The sequence below is a fragment of the Hypomesus nipponensis genome, chromosome 23 (assembly GCF_054491055.1).
Source record: "Hypomesus nipponensis isolate SF chromosome 23, ASM5449105v1, whole genome shotgun sequence".
NCBI lineage: Eukaryota > Metazoa > Chordata > Actinopteri > Osmeriformes > Osmeridae > Hypomesus > Hypomesus nipponensis.
In genome coordinates this window covers 458,247-477,525 of record NC_140383.1, presented here as the reverse complement: position 1 = coordinate 477,525, position 19,279 = coordinate 458,247, and the positions used below count along the sequence as shown (strand labels likewise).

General features: G+C 45.8%; 1 protein-coding gene across 1 annotated transcript in view; it reads right to left on the bottom strand.

The window, feature by feature from the left end:
* The window catches only part of tmeff2a (transmembrane protein with EGF-like and two follistatin-like domains 2a), a 44,358-nt gene extending 25,858 nt beyond the window's left edge, over positions 1 to 18,500 (bottom strand). Inside the window, exons 1-4 of the mRNA XM_084689411.1 lie at positions 18,314 to 18,500; positions 11,981 to 12,090; positions 3,405 to 3,534; positions 1,171 to 1,197 (exon numbers count right to left, since the gene is read on the bottom strand). Coding sequence (XP_084545537.1) covers positions 1,171 to 1,197; positions 3,405 to 3,534; positions 11,981 to 12,090; positions 18,314 to 18,500 — 454 coding nt within the window. The remainder of the gene's footprint in view (positions 1 to 1,170; positions 1,198 to 3,404; positions 3,535 to 11,980; positions 12,091 to 18,313) is intronic.
* Positions 18,501 to 19,279: the final 779 nt, after the last annotated feature.

The following is a 19,279-nucleotide window of genomic DNA, read 5'->3' as shown; positions in this document are numbered from 1 at the left end:
GATTTCAATGTTAACATTTTGCCTTTATGAAATTGTTATGAATTGTGCATGTTAGTCGGTCTTTAGGTGTGGCATGTTGTCACAGCGTTTTGTCAATCAGCTGAGCAAGGCGGTAATTACATCAGCTGGGGTATAAACAGCTGGCTGTCATTCAGTTAGTGGCCTTTGGTTTGGTAGTCATACGGTTTTTGACCGCTGTTTCTAGACACTACCGTTCAGAACAATTACGTGAGTTGAAGTTGTTTTTTGTTATGTCTTTATTTTGGTCTGCTGTCGTGAATCATGTAAAATTGTGAAGACTGAAGGAAAATAAATGCAAGAAGGAAAAGGAAAACTGTGGAGTGAGTCTGAGTCTTGTTAAAGCGCGTCGACCTAGGCGCATTCCAAAGGATAAAAGGGAACAAAATGTAGGAGGAAAGTTACTCCCACACCCTGTCCACAACACACACACCACACACACACGCACCCTGTACACCACACACACACACACACCACTCACATGCCATGAGGAAGTTCAGTAGGGTTCCTTCCATCCCAGAGTGTGTGGTCACACTCCTTCTCTCTCATGTCACCCTCTAGCAGCACAGGCCCACCCCTAGCACAGCAGCATGGTCAGGATGGTGTTTTTGCAAATGAGTAATCGCAGGAGGGAAAGACGTGTGTGTGTGTATGAAGAGAATGTCAGGATGTGACAGAAAACTGAGTTTGGCAGCAGACTGGGCGTGTATGAGCTACCAGCAAACACACATTCACAGTCTCACTGCGTCAAACGTGTGTAGGATGGCGTGTGCACGGGGAACAGGTGTGTGACGCGAAACACACAGCCCCCTGCTGGTACCGTCTCCTCAAGAAGCCAGAAGTGTAACAGGCTGTACAGGAACAGACAGGAGACAGACGGAAAAGAAGCAAGCAGAGAGAAGGAGAGAGAGAGAGCAGAGAGAAGGAGAGAGAGGAGAGAGAGAGCAGAGAGAAGGAGAGAGAGGAGAGAGAGAGCAGAGAGAAGGAGAGAGAGGAGAGAGAGCAGAGAGAAGGAGAGAGAGAGAGGAGAGAGAAGGAGAGAGAGAGAGGAGAGAGAAGGAGAGAGAGAGAGCAGAGAGAAGGAGAGAGAGAGAGCAGAGAGAAGGAGAGAGAGGAGAGAGAGAGCAGAGAGGAGAGACCAAACTTTCTTACCGTCATCTCCTGATCCAGAGCCAGCATCTGTGGGGTAGAGAACACACACGTTAACCCTCTTGTGTGCATTCAAGTGTGTGTCTGTGTGTGTGTATGTATCACAATGGTTGTGTGTGTGTGTCTGTGGGTTGACGAACAACAGTAAACTAATCTAACTAGTATTAAGCGTGTGTGGAAACGTTAGTGCTTGAATACATAAGCCTGTCCACTCACCCAGACCTCCCCTCACCCAGACCTCCCTCACCCAGACCTCCCTCACCCAGACCTCCCTCACCCAGACCTCCTCTCACCCAGACCTCCCTCACCCAGACCTCCCTCACCCAGACCTCCTCTCACCCAGACCTCCCTCACCCAGACCTCCCTCACCCAGACCTCCCCTGACCCAGACCTCCTCACCCAGACCACCTCTCACCCAGACCTCACCCAGACCTCCTCTCACCCAGACCTCCCTCACCCAGACCTCCCTCACCCAGACCTCCTCTCACCCAGACCTCTCCAGTGTGAGGACATGTGTCTTTTGTCTCCAACTGTTCAATATGTTTGCTCCATAATTCCATCTGTACAGCCAGCACCAATTGATCCTGGTCAAGCTTCCCTCAGACATCAAGCTCATAGCACTGTTTAACCATACGACTGTGAAAGACATACTGATGGAGCAATTATAGGAGCCAGACTGAGAGTAACCTGAGCTGAACATCTCCCCTCGTCCTCCTCTCCGATCACCCTCCTCTCCCCTCACCCTCCTGTTGTAGGGTGTTGTAGGCAGGTGTATTCCAGGAAACAGAAATGCTACCAGTACATTGCGTTGAAGGGCCCATCATCCATTCTACTAGCACTATTAAAAACATCAACAACCCAACAAGCTGCTAAAGCCAAGCCTTTCAAAACCTGGACCCTGACCTCCATGTGGACACAGATGAGACAGCAGACACACTAAACTCATTAGAGATTCAGAAAAAAACAAGCCGTTACACCCCAGGAACATGTTGTGTCTGAGAGTGGAGGGGCTGTGCGTCCAGTCCCCCGCGGCCTGGCTGGAGAGAGACAGAGCAGGCCGTCTGTCCTGGCTGGCCCACCCCACGTTGGGGTGGAAACCTGCTGTCAGACAAGTTACTGAGGTAAACACCAACACTGCCTCTATCTGGTCAACATGGACAGGAAACAGAATGAGGAGAGGCGTGCCAGAGAACCAAACAGTTGACTGGAGCAGAACCCAGCGACAGACAGGAACACCTGGTTAACAAGCGTCAACCAATAGACGCTGAGGAGGACCACACCTTAATCCAAATAAATATACCACAGTGAGCCACGTAGGTGCCTAGTATCCAGACATTTTACTTCATTATAAATAATTGTCCATTTCTTTCAAAAAGTTTGAGTGACACAGTAAAAGAGGAACTGGGGTCTTCAAAAACTTGAGATTGGTTAACGTCCACAAGCTTTCAACCCACCTGCTCCCTCAGCGGACTCTACATCAGGTTTACGTTCAAGTTTTATTGTCAGATGCACAGAACAACACAGGGTCAGACCGAGCACTGAAATTATTAGGACAAGACAACGCAAAGCAACCTGCACAACATAACATATAAGTACACAGAACATAGATTACATCTATGATAAGCTAAAATATAGTATACCTCCTAATATACAATCATTAACAATCTTTCTCTCTCTCTCTCTCACACACACACACCTCCTTATTCCTGCTCTCTCTCTCTCTCTCTCTCTCTCTCTCTCTCTCTCTCTCTCTCTCTCTCTCACACACGCACGCACACACACACACACACACACACACACACACACACACACACACACACACACACACATAACTAACCCCCCCTCTCACACACACATATAAAACACCAGCAGTTTGAGGAAAAGGTTCCCTGTGACAGACTAGAAGATGATGGCTTTCCTTACAAAACAACAGCCCCCCTGGAATACCCTGTTTCCATTTTGTCTCCTCATTTCCTCTTCCCTTCCTTCACCTTGGATGGTTATTCTGTTAGTCTTTTTTAAGGGTCAAAGCCGTAGTGAGCAGAACTGAAGCACATTTGTGACTACTGCAGTAGTAAAAAATATTTTACAAAAGCACAAAAGATACCTTTACATTTTTGGTGTAGACGACTGAGTGACTGAGCATTTAGAGTATCAGCATGTAGCGTATTTGCCTGTAGCATATTAGCATGATGTCTGTTATTAGCATGTGGCATATTAGCATGTAGCGTACGCACCGACAGGACAGCTGCCCTCAGACTGCAGCAGGACTTCCGCCTGCTGCTTGCAGGCGTCCCTGCGGAGGAAGCACTCGTTCTGGTAGTTCTGGTTGTTGGAGCCGCACACAGGGACATACTCATTGTTGCACTGTGGAGGAGAGAAGAGGAGCACCAGTTAGAATATCCACACCCATCTACTGCCTTCAACGCAGCCTTGACATAAGAGTCTCACATCGTAGGATTCATAAGAATTTACATCTAAGAATTGTGTAAACATTTTTATTTCAAGGGTAGAAGCCAATGTTTAGGTCTGTCTTGGTAAATTTCAGTTAATTCATGAAATAAATATTGAATTAAAAATATGAAATTAAATTTCCAATTATAGGAAAGCACATTTATTTTACATTTTCTGAATTTGTTCACATGCATTCCATGATTACTGCCCATCCAGCTATAATGTTAAGAGGTTGAAACATTTCAGTGGTTATCCACTCTGTCTCCTAATGACTTAATATAATCCTCAACAGAGAACAGAAGGTTCTAGAGAGGTTTATATTCTTTCACGTGGGTGTTGAGTGCAAGTCTCCACAAATGCACTGACTGAACATGAGCAAAACAGGATGTTCAGTAGCCGTGTGTTTGCCCCCGCTGGCCTGTGTGTGTAACTGCAGCACGGCCCTGACTGATGCAGATTAAGATGGAACAATGTGAGATCAGGGTCCACAGGAAACTAAACACCGCCTGTCATTGGTATTTCCTATGTTTTGATACTGGATCATTGAGTCAGTGGTCCTGATTGGGGACATGGGTTCTACATTAGAAACACACCTGAAGGATCTAGAATCTGGACTGGTAGCAGAAATATATCTATTCACACTCCAGGAGGAACAATGTCTTTGCTTACACACACGCATGCATGCACACTCACAAAAACATGCATATACACACACACACACACACACACAGACATGCACACAGACAAACGTGCATGCGTACAATACCCACTCTCTCCTACACACCCCCTCAACACACATCTACAAATCCACACACACACACACACGCCTACTGCCAGAAGCAGCACAAAAATAACCATGCCATCGATTCCGGAGCGTCGCAGAGCGGCCACCATTTTGGCTCCAGAACAGAGAGGGAGAGAGGTAGGAGAGAAAGGGGGGCAAGGGAGGGGAGCTAGAAGACGAAGAACTGGTTGTCTGAGGGAGGAGAGGGACAGCACAGAGGAGAGGAGGAGGGTTAGTGAAAGAGAAGCAGAGCTGATGTCACGGCAAGTAAAAGAAAGGAGAGGTGGGAGACTGAGGAGAAAAGGAAGATAAGAGAAGATGAACACACAGACAAAGAAATCCCCTCTCCCAGGGAAGAGGGAGGACCACAAAAGGAGGGTGAGTTGTGTAGTCAGAAAGGGAGGGAGGGATAGCCACTCCTGACAGAGAAGGCTGCTGGGTGGCTTACTGTAGGGTGTTAGTGTCTCTACCGTCTCTCTGCAGGGCTCAGACTTCTGACAGCCAGGGAATGAGGGAGGCTGCTTTTATGCCAGGGGTGATGCAACCCAGGGAAAGCAGGCCAACAGGACCAGCGAGTGCCTGGTCCTCCGTGAAACCCTCCTCCCACACAGCTGCAGTCTGGCTGGCTTGGTGTGTTTCCCTCTTCTCCCAGGAGAAGGCAGGATTTAAAACCTCCGTATCTCAGGGGGGAGGGGGGGCACAGACACCAGGCTTAAAGAAGAGGCTTGATCCTCCCTATCTTCCGGTTCTACCCCTCCATAAGACTGGGGGAGGGATGGACAGATTGGGGGGAAGGAGAAAGTGTGAGGGATAAGAGACGCGGTGTGGGAGAGAGAGAGAGAGAGAGAACAGGAGTGAGGGAGAGAGACACTGAGCAGGGGGATGGAGAGAGAAAGAGATTGGGGGAGGAGAGTTGAGAATGAGTGGGACTGTGGGACAGGAGGTGAACAGGACTGGGACTGTGGGACAGGAGGTGAACAGGACTGGGACTGTGGGACAGGAGGTGAACAGGACTGGGACTGTGGGACAGGAGGTGAACAGGACTGGGACTGTGGGACAGGAGGTGAACAGGACTGGGACTGTGGGACAGGAGGTGAACAGGAGTGGGAGGATCTGATCACTCGGCCGCCTCTGCAGACGGAGCAGAAGCCGTGTTCCGGGGCCAGATGGCGTGGCCTCTTGCGCTCGCGCTGGGCTTGACAAAACAGCTCTGAAGCAAACCCAGACTTCCACTGAGACCAAGTCTGGTCCACACAGCAGTGTCAACCAAACAAGTGACATCTTCCATGGAAAGGCTGTAGATAGCCTCTTGGGGGAGGTGTGTGTTTGTGTATGTGTGCGTGTGTGAGAGAGAGAGAATGTGTGTGTGCGTGTGTGAGAAAGAAAGAGAATGCATGAAGCATAGAGATAATTTTCCTGTTCATGCCGTTTCCATTTCACCACATTCACTACCTAAATAAACCTGTAGGGGCTGCTGTGGTTCTGCCTGGTGCATCACCCCCCTCCTCCTCACACCCTCCTCTCTAGGAGAGAGCGGGCCACCAGACAGGACCTGGAGTCTACCTGCGTGAGCTGGCCTGGTATACAGCCCCATCAGACCTCATCACAGGAGAGTAGCCTCGCGAGCAGCCTCACAGCCAGCCTCACGCCCTCTCCTGCTGCCCTCACAGCCCCCACACACACCTGGTGTCTGACACGCTTCAAACTACACAGAGGGAGTGAGGAAGAGAGGGGTGGAGGGATGGGAAGAGTGCATGCATGATTAAAAAGCGAGGGGAGGGAGGGAGGGTAAAAGTAAAGAGGGATGAAGAGCCAGAAAGAGAGTGCAGCTCCTCTGTGGTCTGCATACTGTGTGTGTAAAACAGAGAAGAGAAAAAACTAATGATTCATGAACCCATTTATCCATCTTCTGATATCCATCTACCTGTTCTTTTACCTACCAACAACAGCAAGCTCAAGCCAGTCCGTACAAGTTTGCCAGAATGAACAACTGGCACAGAGGTTTGAAGAGAAAAGCCATTAGAGACAGACAAGCAGAATAAAATGAGATCATCATCAGGATCTGGCAGACTCATTCCTCTGTTACAAAGGAGTCTGAACAACACAACTAAAACCAAGCAGGGAGTTGAAGGACACTGGAACTTGGAACATGTGTCAGAATATTAAAAAGGTTCATCCATAGCAAACAGAAGTCTCTTGTAATAACTAGTAATTAACACACGCTAACATTAAATAAAAAAATTAAAAAATAATGTGTACAATGATTGGGTGTGCTTGCCTTTGGCTTTGTGGATCAATGGATTTGGTTGCAACAAGTTCCTTTCAATGTAGTCTACCACCCCTTTTTTTTTTTAAGAACTAACCATGCTGCAAAGGACACAATCACACCTCAGTTTCCCCGCGGTACCTCTCCAGTTTTAGTGTGTTGTTGTCTGAATTTATTGGCATTTTATAGATTAAAATGTGTTGTTCTCTTCTGAATTCAAAAATAAATAAACTATCTTCAAACAAACACTGTTGTCTCACAGCAGGAGTTATCCTCTATGTTCATCTCAGTTTGACCCTGTGAAGGGCCATGTCAACAGACCTCCCCAACACCGCCAGCAATCAACGTTTACATTCCAATCAGCCGCTGCTAGAACCTTTGCAGCCACATCACCGGCCAATTAACAACGAGCCGAGCGACTAACAGCTAAGGAAGCTTTGAAGGTCTTGCCTGGGTTACCAGGCGTCGGACTGAAGCCCTGAAGAATCTGCCCTCTCCATGTACTCTTCCTAATGAAGGATAAAGCATGCTCTACCTCTACTGCCTCTGTGTTGGTTGAAGGTTCAGCCTGTCGTTAACTCTGTTCTGTGAGGACAAATTGTTGTGTGACAGTTCGTAACACACACGCACACAGATACTGTATCGGGCACACATGCCCAGCCGTCTCCTCAAACGCACACACACCAATATCTACCAGCCTCATCCGTTTCCTGTCTCCATTAAAGTCTGCTCTAGATTATGCAATCCATCCCACGGCTATCATCCATCCCTATCAATAATAAACATCTTCTGAACTGGGGCTAGTCTCAGAGGAAAACAGCTCAGCACGGCACGTTCCACTTCTCAGGAATCACAGCAGTTCGGTCTATAGAACATAGCATCATCTCCACGCAAACCTTGTTTTGGCCTCTGGAAACGTAATGATGACTTACTTCTCCTCAGAAGACTGCAAGCTTCATGTTAAATATCTAAGCTCTGTCTGAGATGACTGCTTCTGCTGGAGGTTAGCACCTGTGGCTCTTGACTAGAGATGAAGCTCTGGTCTTCGGGTCCTTCATGTGACAGAGCCTCCCTCCTGTCAGCTGCCCAGCTGACATGGCACCCAGCTCGACGGACGGCAAGCAGAAAATCTTGGACTTTAGTCAGATGATTAGCTCCACACCAGGGTTAGGTCTGACCTCCAACCAGGGAGCTGGAGACGAGCTGGGGGTTCATGAGGACGACCCTCAGAACGGGAGCAGGCTGGGTCGCTCTCCACACCAGTGTTGTTAAGATGATAATAAAGTTAAGGTCAATGTCCCTTCACTTCCAATCGAATTTAAGTTTGTATCCTGCTTTGACTGAAGTAAAAAATGGTATTGACCCAAACTCAGGAGCGAGAGGGAGTTTAAACTTCATGTCTCCTCTCCTCTTTCATGGACTTTTTCTGTGCTGCTGTCAATCCAAAAGTAGGCACCAACTTCTTAAGTTACAATAAAGTCAGAGTTGGAGCTAAAATGTCTCCCTCAAAGCCAGAAAAATCCAAATCACAAACAATAAGTGTACGTTTTGTAGAAAATATTTGTCTGAAATTTTTAGAATTTTTGTTTTCAATCTTTTGAAAAAGTTGTTTCAACTTTTTTTGTAAAAAAAGATTTCCACCTTAAAAACTTAAAATACTATTTTTGCACGCATGTGAAAAGAGGAGAGGAGAACAAAGAAGCCTAAATACATTTTCGAAAATATTTTTCAGAAAATATTTTTGGAAAAAAGTTGAACACAATTTTAAAACCTTGTAAAACTTGTGTGAATATTAAAAAAAAATAAAAATGGTCTGCTCTGTCACCGGGTGGCAGTCTTCTCCTGATTAGGCCCTAGTGTGCTGGTGTCCTAGTGTGCCGGACCCCTATGACAGTCCCCAGTGCTGGCGGGAGAAGAGCTGGGCTTTAATGCTGTTGGACAGGTCAGCCAGACCAGCTGACATCTGCTGTTGGACAGGTCAGCCAGCCCAGCTGACACCTGCTGCTCTCCCCAACCGAGGCACACACTCGCAGGCCAGACGCCCTATGGATCACACTGTCTCTAGACGAGGGTGCAAACACCCGGGAGTCACGTTCAGATGGGACGGTCCTGTCCTGGGATGTCCACAGAACCACACGCTACAGCAGCAGTTCCCAGCACTGTGTAGCTATGTCACCTCACCAACAAGGCATTTCTAATAATATATTTGATGATGTTGCTAATATCATGAATCTACAACTTATACTATATGAAATAATGAGCATGTTCATCAGCAGCCCACTGAGAATCACCGCCACCACCACACCCAGACTGGCAGCTCTCAGGCCTGGTGAGTTCAGCTCTCCTCAGCCTGCAGGCCTGGTGTGTTCAGCGAGGGGAGCTGCTGTAAGGCCTGACTCTTCACACTGATTTTAATTGGCACATTTGTCATGCAAAGGTGGAAATCAGCTTTTCAGCTTGGTATGACAGGAGAGCCCCTGGGGCTGAGAGAGGGCTCAGGAATCTGCAGCTATCCTACTGCAGGAGAGAAGAGAGGAGGGAGGAGAGAGGGAGGAAGGGGAGAAGGGAGGCAGAGAGAGGAGTGAGATAGGGAAGGGAGGAGGGATAGAGATGAGGTGGCTATGGAGGTTGGAAAGAGAGAGGGAGAGGAAAGGAGAGAGAGTGAGAGAGAGAGAGAGAGAGAGAGACAGAGACAGAGAGAGAGACAGAGAGAGAGACAGAGAGAGAGAGAGAGGATGAAAGGGTGGAAGTAGCTACAGAGGAGAGAGAGATGGGGGACAGAAGCACAAACTAGTGTTAGAGGGTGTGAAGAGGGAAGGGCACTCGGCCATGAACAATAAAGAGACTATAATATATTATGCCATGTCTTGAGTAAGCCATGTCATCCTGTCATACTGATACCTGCAGCACTCTCAGAGGGTGCTGTTCTACCAACTACCAGTGAAAGATGAAATAAAAACTGTAAAGTAGCTTGATATGAGCATTTTCAGTGACTGTCAAAAGAGTGATGAACTGAGCAGCGATCATGGTTTTTCTTGGGTCTGTGCTGTCCTGTCTTTAGTCCTCTACATACAGGCTGACACCAGGGACTCTAATCCTGCTGTATTGCTTCCCTGGCAGCTTTCATGGTCTCAGATAAAAGGATCATAAATGAATGCAAATATATGGAATGGGGTCTGGTGCTCTCTGAAGAGACTCTCCTGGAAGCTACCTGCAGTCTTCTGGTGTCCAGGCATGGACTAGTCTTCCAGTGTCCTTCTGGTGTTTATTATTGTTGCTTGCTTTTTCCACAGGTACACCCTTGCACTTTTGAGGTTCATGTTTTTTAGTTGTAACTTGCTTAACTACATGTTCTTATGGTTCTTCCCTTTGGGACTTATTTGGTTTTCACAATGTATGCTTCATGTTTTGGCTACCCACAATGTTTGGGGCTATCTCGTTGTTTATGATCATTGACCTATGCACTTTTGTAAAGCTCTCTCTTGGAAGTCGCTTTGGATAAAAGCGACTGCTAAATGCATAAATGTAAATGCAAATGTGTCCAGGCATGGACCAGTCTTCTGGTGTCCAGGCAGGGCTTGGTCCAGGCAGTCTTCTGGTGTCCAGGCAGGGCTTGGTCCAGGCAGTCTTCTGGTGTCCAGGCAGGGCTTGGTCCAGGCAGTCTTCTGGTACACTTCACATCTGGTGTCTGTTCCTCGGATTTAAGGTTGTCCAGTCAAAGATTCTGCATAGATATTTAGACATAGGTGTGTTGTTGCAAATGATTATGTGTGTGGGTGGGTGGGAGTCTCAGTGGAGGGTGTGTGTGTGTGTGTGTATGTGTGTGTGTGTGTGTGTGTGTGTGTGTGTGTGTATATGAGCGCTTTGTCAGCCTGTATCCTGCTGCAATCCGACACAAGGGATTAGTATTAACAGGAGGTATTGAGGAGGAGGATCTATATATTACAGCGAACAAAAGATTGACATCCCTCTTGCAGTACCGGCTGAAGGACAAGACAAACACACGACAAACACACTGTAATAACACACATTATTACAGAGCAGGTCCAGTCTACTGCTAAAAACTGCAGCATAATGTGATGTAATGACAGAGATGGTGTTCTGCTCACAGAACTCCACAACCAAAACAATCAAACAAAAACATGTTCAAATACTGTTCATCAAGGGACAGAATCTGAGTCCAGATTCTGACAGATTCAGACAGAGAAAAAGTGTGTGTGTGTGTGTGTGTGTGTGTGTGTGTGTGTGTATGTCTGTGTGTGTGTATGTCTGTGTGTGTGTGTACACACCAGTAAGTATGTTTGTGAAGCTCTAGACGAGGGGCCCACTCAGACAAGTCTCCCTAACAGGATCATATTTGGTGAATTACAACACTTTTACAATACAAATAAAGACATGGTAGCTATTGGAATTAAGCGCATTGACGTCATGTACACACACAAACACACACACAAGATGTCCCTAACATGCAGTGATCCTGGGAAGGCAGCATTAGATCTGAAATGAAAGCGGTGAGGCCTGTTTGCTCCATGCACAGCAGACTGGACACAAGAGAACCCCTCAGATTGTCAGCTGTCCCGGGGTGAGATCTGTGGATGACAGACTGACAGCTAATATCATTTTTCTGCAGGCCTCTGCTAATGTTCACTTCCAGGGAAGAAGGAAATTGAGATAAAAGCAAATCACTGATTGTGTGTCCGCTTGTCTGCTGCTGTTGTGGATGAGCTGATAAAGTGGCCAGCCCCAGTGCAGGTTTATGCTGTCGGACTATGTAGACATGCTGGCTTCATTCACCGAGGCAGTAGATAGGCTATTCATGTGATTGAGCTCTACATTCAAAATCAATACGCGACTGACTGGTTTGCAGATGTTTCTTAATAGGCCGGTCATAAACTTAAAGTATAAGTCGTTATCAAGAGCAACATAATACCCTGGATTTATGGTGTTAATATGGGTTCTTAAATCAAAGCTCTGTCCATGGCCATGCCATCAGTCAGGTGGGCTGTTGAACCAGCCAGGCGACAGACAATGTCAAGCCTGAGACCTGCCCCTCCTCTGGGGGGTCCAGTCACCAGGCCTGCCCCTAAGACCACACCCCTGTAGGAGACATGTTCACGGTCTGACTCTAAATCTAAGGGACACACTGTAAGTAATTTAACATAAATAGTCAATAACTGAGTCTGCCTCCATCTAATCCAATCATTGTAACTCAGATATTCATTTTTACATATTTGTGTAAACAGGGTTAGGGTCGTTAAACCCAGAAGGTGTGCTGCAACAAAAACTAATGAATACAATTGTTGTCTTACCTTGAAGTTGCAGATGCATGTTATTGAGTCTCCAATTCTCATGCACTCCCCATCGTACTTGCAGGTGTTGATGTCACACAAGAACAGGTCTGTCTCACCATCGTCGGCACCTGCACCATCAAAGACAAAGAAGAAATGTGAGTTCAATACTCAGCCACTCATATAGCAACTGTAGAATGTAATGTATCTTGATCCACATTTAGCCGTTATGCATGGAGTTGCATGTTTTTCTGAATAACTTCTTGTCTTAGGGTTTTATGGAACAAGGTTGAGCCCCAGGCGTGATCTCACAGAGCTTAGAGAACTTTGTTAGGAAGGACACAGGGGGCTGATCAAATTCAGCCTGAATTAGGTATCTCAAACGACTCTGACCAAGCATAGCTAATTGAATCAAGCTGTCACATGGGTATGCAGCAGCTGTCACATGGGTCTGCAGCAGACCAAGGAGCTGCAGGCTACTGTTCTACCTGGCCTCGCCGGACAGCACAGACCACTCTGGCCTCACAGCACAGACCACCCCGGCCTCAGAGCACAGACCACCCCGGCCTCGCAACAAGACCACCCCGGCCTCACAGCACAGACCACCCCGGCCTCACAGCACAGACCACCCCGGCCTCAGAGCAAGACCACCCCGGCCTCACAGCAAGACCACCCCGGCCTCAGAGCAAGACCACCCCGGCCTCACAGCACAGACCACCCCGGCCTCGCAACAAGACCACCCCGGCCTCACAGCACAGACCACCCCGGCCTCACAGCACAGACCACCCCGGCCTCACAGCAAGACCACCCTGGCCTTTGAGGCATATTTGAACATGTCCGGAATGAATTGACGTCCTATATTTAGGTCTGAATGGAGTCACCATTATTGTACATGTGTATTTCTACCAAGCAACCAACAAGACAGGACTTCATTTGAAACAAGTTAAAACAACTGACTGTAGCGATTTGTTGTGGAGCTAGTCTTTTTAGCTAGCCAAGCTAATTTAATATATTTTTTAAATCAAAAGGGTAAAATGCTGAACTGACGCAGACTAGTAGAGCTAGTGTAATATACATTATTGCTAATATGCACCGGGTTGGGAGTTTGTGAGTTTTTTTTTCTCCAATACGGCGGCTTTGTTTGGAACTGTTTCGTGACATATGAACCACCTGACCACTTAGCTTCCTGACACTCAGTTGACGCAACTCTTTCTCTCTGTGGCTCTGGGCCAGGCATTCTTCGCCACAAAAACGTAAATATTCTCAGCAGCGTTTTAGGGAAGCAGATGCACATTTTGACCCACATTTTGTCTATGTTGTGCAAAAGCTGAGGGACGAGTTATGGTGAAGGTGATAATAATAATATATGTCAAGTAACAATAGTGCCTTGCTGATGTCTAAAACACCAATAAGAAATATTGATTCCAACCACACAATTAGAGTCGACAGTTGTAAGCTTTCGTCATAAAAGCTAGCTCTAACAGAACCAGCTACATTGCACATTGTCACCACAAATGGTACGTGGTAATTGGTGGAGGATCACACATTGCAATGGCACTTTCATACTGCATAGTAAACAAAGGGTTGGTTTGTTAGAAGTACTAGAAGCTCAGATGCTTGAGGAGGAAGCGAGCTGGAATGCTACACTAGCCGCTGCTCTTCAGGGCTGTGTAATCACACAGCTGAGGAGCGGGTGGGGCGGACAGTTATATTGCTGGTCTGAGGCACTTATGGGACGAAGGCCCTGCGAGGCTGTCTGAGAGTCCGTCAGAGTAGCCAGGGGGGTGGACACGCAGATGACACTCACTGTCAAGAGGGACGCCAGGAGTCGAGACTGATTAATGCCACTCATGGGAGGAGGTTAGAGGGGTGGGGCAATAGGTTTCCAGCGAACTGGATAGATAGAACTCAGAGCCAAACATAATTTTCTAGTATTAATCAGTTCAGTAAAACACAAAAATATGAGGCACAAATGCCATTTATGACATTTCAGTAATGTAAAGATCAATTCAACAGTGTCAACATTATAATTTTCATAATCCTACTTCCCTTGGAAATCCTGCTGTAGTCATCTTACCACCCTGAACCCGTACTGGAAAACCATTTCAGTTTTATACCCCATATTTATAATGTTGGCTACATTTTTATACCCTGTATTTATAACGTTGCCTACAGCAAGCAAATGTCGAAGCAAAACAGGCTACTAATTTGAAACAGTAGGCCTATGTTAGTCTAGCTCACCAGGTAAATGTTAGACATTGGAGTGTAACTTTAACAATGCCAACTAAATTAACCCAAATGGCTCTAAATTCTCCAAGCATTTCCAAGGGCAGTGTGTTCTCACACATGGTGTGCAAGTTTTCCTGAATAAGGATTTGCTAAGTAGGTGTCAGATGTGAAGCATTGGCAGTGCCCTGAGAGGTTAGAGTGGTAATTTCTCCAACTTGTCAGAATAGCTTTGGGAATGCAAAGAGCTGCCTGAACAAATGGCATTACTTTAGCACAAATAAATTACATAACAAGTGTTGATGCTTCATAGAGCCTTGTCAACATAGGTTAGGTGGCATTACACCTAAAGTGTATATTTGTCAGCTTGTTAAAAACCCATCAAACGTCATTGACATTACAATATTCAACTAATGTTGACAGGAAATACAGAAACTGTAAGAGGGAATACAAGATTTGCTAAATGCAGACAATCACAAGAGAGTTTGACCAGGTGCTTCAGGATCACAGTCACAGTGCTGTAGTCAGCCATTCATCATCACATACAGACAACAAACATTCAACAGAAGCAATGAATTGAGGCTTGAGAGTTTCTACAGAATCCTGTGTTAGCTGTTTTGGCCTTTGGAAAGTGTGATCGATTTCTGGGCTGAAATGCATCTTTATGGGTTCTATTAGTATAGATAACAGATAGTAGAGAGATGCTTAAAACGGTCTTCCCTTCAAAAGACATAGATCATAAGAACTTCTACTTATTTATTTATTATACTTGTAATATTTAAGTGGCAAAAAACAACATGCTGTCAAGGCATATTGGCTGAGCAAAGAAGCAATACTGTGCTGTAGTCTGTTGAAGATGGAATATTGGAATAGGCTACTGTATGCATCAGTCCCAGAAAATCAAACAAGCTTGAGGAACGTTGTCCAGTGGATCTTAGGTTTAACATGTTGTTTTCCCAACTTTACCCAGACCCAGTCCTTACGACTTCACTTCAAGCCCTGGGATATTAGGACCATCTGTCTGACTGCATGTAGCTTCATCAGACTGTAATGGTGCTTAGTGGCACACTGACACCAGTTATGCACTATTAGTGCTAGCCTGTGCTCTTTAATTAAAATGAAATGTTCTCTAATCGTGTCCAGTGTTTACACACCTCCTCCACAAAACCCTTCAGCCTCCCAGCGGTGAGCAGATGTGGCTGTGGGTGACTGCTCACGATGCTCCAGAAGAGCACTGTCAGAGGCCAGGCCTGCTGAACTGCCCGCTCCCTCACAGTCATGGGAGGAGATTACAGTGCTACTGAATAATTAACAAAAACAAGCTGGCAAACATCAAATATTTAAAAGGTGATGCTTATACCAATGAATAAGACACAGCAAGTGAAGCACTTATCTACAAAACTACAGCTGCAAGCCAGCTACTAAGGCTTAAAGTTGCCTGGAAGGTAGATATTACGACAGTATTTGATGTTCCCCGAATGTCTAGCCTTAAGCTTTAAATAATGTTTCATCATATTTATTTAGTTCATGACCTGAATCATACTTAAGGAAGTTCTTATGAATGAATAAGTTGCCATTTTCAATAGTTCACTCTAAATGAAGATAGTTGAACAGGTGACTCAGGTCACAGATTTCAGTCAAATCAATCAACCAGATATCATCAAAACCACCTTTCAACTAAACGCTTGTCAGTGTTCAGGAGACAGACACTGATCAATGTATTCTTTTAATCCGTTTCTGCAGCTTTGTCAGATTCATGCCTGTAGATATTTAGACATGAGAGGAGAGAGACTGAGAAGTGCAGAGAAGCTTTCAGGTTGGTCTCTGTGTGCTCAGTGACATGTCTCAGTGTCCCATGATAATTCATTATAGCAGAGCCTGATAGGATTCAGGATGCCACACACTGTACTGCACAATTTTGTTCCTACTTATGTTTCACTTCAGCTATCTAATCAGCTATCTAATCACTCTTCATAAACTCTTCAATAAAATCCCTTCTGATTCCGATTCTGATTCAGGCCACACATTCCATATTATATATATATATATATATATATATATATATTATTCCCATGGCTCTTTTGTTTTACTACTAATTCAATTGAAAAAATATATTTTAGTTGTTTAGTCATTATGTTTCTCTTTGTATTTCTATCTGAAGCCTGTTGAAATATGATATTTGGATACAAAACTATTTGGCTTTGGGAATGTTTCCCAAAAGTACATTATTCCCACACCATATGATGCTTTGTAATCAAACCCTTTTGAGTCGTTCTCACCTGTTATCGGGATATTGAAAACGAGGCCTTTCACTTTCGCTGCTTTTGGGGTTCAGTGTTGTTAGAGTGGATTAGTGTTCAAGCTCGTGATGGATGCGTTGCTTGCTGCCTTCTAATGTACCGATTGCAACGTGAGGACATTCGTGCATACAGCATAGTGTGTTTAAGTGTGGGAGATACAGAGACGGTGAGGATTTGGACAATTAAATCAACATCCTTGATGTTCCATGTTTAAACTGAATCTATTTATTGATGGAGAAACGTCCACCTTAAACCACAGCCAATGTACTTCAGTCAAGAAACACGTTCTACAGAGCCCTCGAAATTGACATGGCGATATGTCAACGGCTAGATCTGCCCAACGATAAAACTCGTGTTAATCGTCCCCCGGCTGGTACCCCATTGGACAGAAACCGAGGATGCAACAGCGGGGTTGAAACAAAAACAGGGGGCCTACTTATCTTGTGTACGGTTTAGATTCTTTATGGAAATAAAGAACGATGCGCACTAAATTACACACATGATACGCAGGAAATAGAACTCCCATAGTCTAATAATAGTTGCAGAAGAAGCAAGCCCCTTTTAAAACATCAACATTCTGTTGACGACTGCATTCTTTCTAACACTTCCTAATCAACTTTTTACAGGACGGTAAACTGACCTCAAATGAGGAATATCGTTTCTGACTCAAATAGCTAATTGTCTTGTTTCATTTTATATAGGCCTACAGGCTTTTATTGTATAGGCTACGTAGCCTATACAAAATGATCGTAGCCTATATAATAAAAGCCTGTATACAGAATGGGAATAGCCACATTTTGGGAATAGCCAAAATGAAAGTTAAGCTATTATTTTTGTCGCCACAGTGCCCACACCTCAAAATGCAAAGGCTACAGTTCTTCAATGTGTGGAAGGCCAGACGGTAGCTGTTTAAGGGGTTCAAACTTAATAACACGCGACAGTTGAATATACGGCGGCACAGTCCGATGATTTAGAGAAAGGCGGGCAAAGCGCGGACGTGCTTTACAGCCTGGTGCGCTTGTTTTATCGGGTTGGCAACGAAAAGGAAAAACAAGTTTACTGTACCGGACTATAAAAGCGTCGGTGAAGTCCATACAGGGCAACACTAAATGAAACTCCAGAGTTGGAGGGAATTGCGCCAGGAAAATAAAAATTATGAAATATGTTCCACCTACAATTGAAAAACAACTTGCAACTTGAGTTAACAGCCTGCGCACTTTGCCTTTGCACATTCAGTTGGCGCATTCATAAACACTCCAGGTTATGTAACAACAACATGAAATTAGGTTTCAGGCGGTCACTGGGGTGAAATTGCTTAGGGGAAATAGCCAATATGTAAGCTTAATTGCAAATGATTGTGACGTGGTGCTTGCACACCGATATGCGACTGCATAGTCAAATATTCTTCAAATGGCTGCTTATTAATGTGGCAGAAACTGGCAGAGAACGGATGGAAACAATAGAATGAAACAAAGACTGGCTGCGAGGGTGTGAGCAGTACCTATTTTGGTTCGTGAGGAATTTAGATTCTTCGAGTGAATATAGGCCTGTTTTTGCACAAATCTAACAATAGGCTAATATGCTGGACATCTATTTAACGTATTTTCTTTCCGTATCTCATTTTCAATCAACAGCAACACCTTTGTCTAATGATCGAAATAATAACAAATGTTTTCGAATAAACTTTGTATGATCCCAGAATGCCAGGTATACATTACCAGCATCTAAAACATTTGGCTATTGCAAACTTTATTTTGCAATACGGTAAAAACACGAGAATACCTTAGCCTGGCCATTATCCTACACACCGACACGTCGGTGCTCTTACCCGAGCAGTTCCAGCCGGTGGGCGTCTGACAGTCGCTAAGGGAAGACGGGAAAGCGCGCAGTTGCTCCACAGGTAAAGTAGCGAGAAACGCAACGACTGCGATCCAGACCCAACCTCCCACTGTCCGGCTCCACTGGTACGGACGTCGTGGCTCCGTTGGTGCCTCCACCGCCACCAAGAGACCCATGTCAGTTCAGAAGCGACCCCCGACAGTACACACGAGGTGAGCAGAATACGTACACACGCACCAACAACTCCGGTCCTTGTGTTGGCAATTTCACCGAAGCGCTTAGTGACCAGAAAAGGGACATTTTCCGAGCAAGAAAACGTGCCCCATGAAGTGCCGTAGATTATCAAACGGTTTCCGCCCGAACGGAAAGATGCTGCTGCAATATAAAGGGGGTTCGAGGAAGGTTGAGGAGCAATGGAGGGTGGGGGATGATGTCGGGTCTGGTGGAAAGTTAGCCAGGTAAATCAGCGAAGGACGGGCAGGCAGTAAGGATGCTCAACGATGAGGAGAGAAAAGAAAGATGAAAAAGAAAAGGGGTGAAGGGAAGTAAGCTAAACTGAACCAATGTTTATATCCCACGCGTTTGATGCTGTCGTAATATCCAAGAATCCCACGGTGTCCTATGCCAAGCGCTCCGTCTGTAGTTGTGAGCGGTGCTTTCAGACGCTCCTCATCTGAGATGCGAACACCAGCAGCTGGTGTCCAGCCTGGATATGATCACGTGGCGTCGGATGCAAAATACCGAGAGGGAGGGGTTCTGGGTAATTATACAGTCCTGATTGGAGCAGAGAGGAATGCGAATTGGACAGTCTGACCGTTTTGTCTCCTTGGCCCGGTGCATCGGTCAGTATTAACTGACCTATTCACGGCCCATCTCATGCGAGTAGCGGCCATCATAGTCACAGCGGAACCGGGAAGGCAATAGGCGGAGTGCGCTCGCAGTGTAATTGGCCACT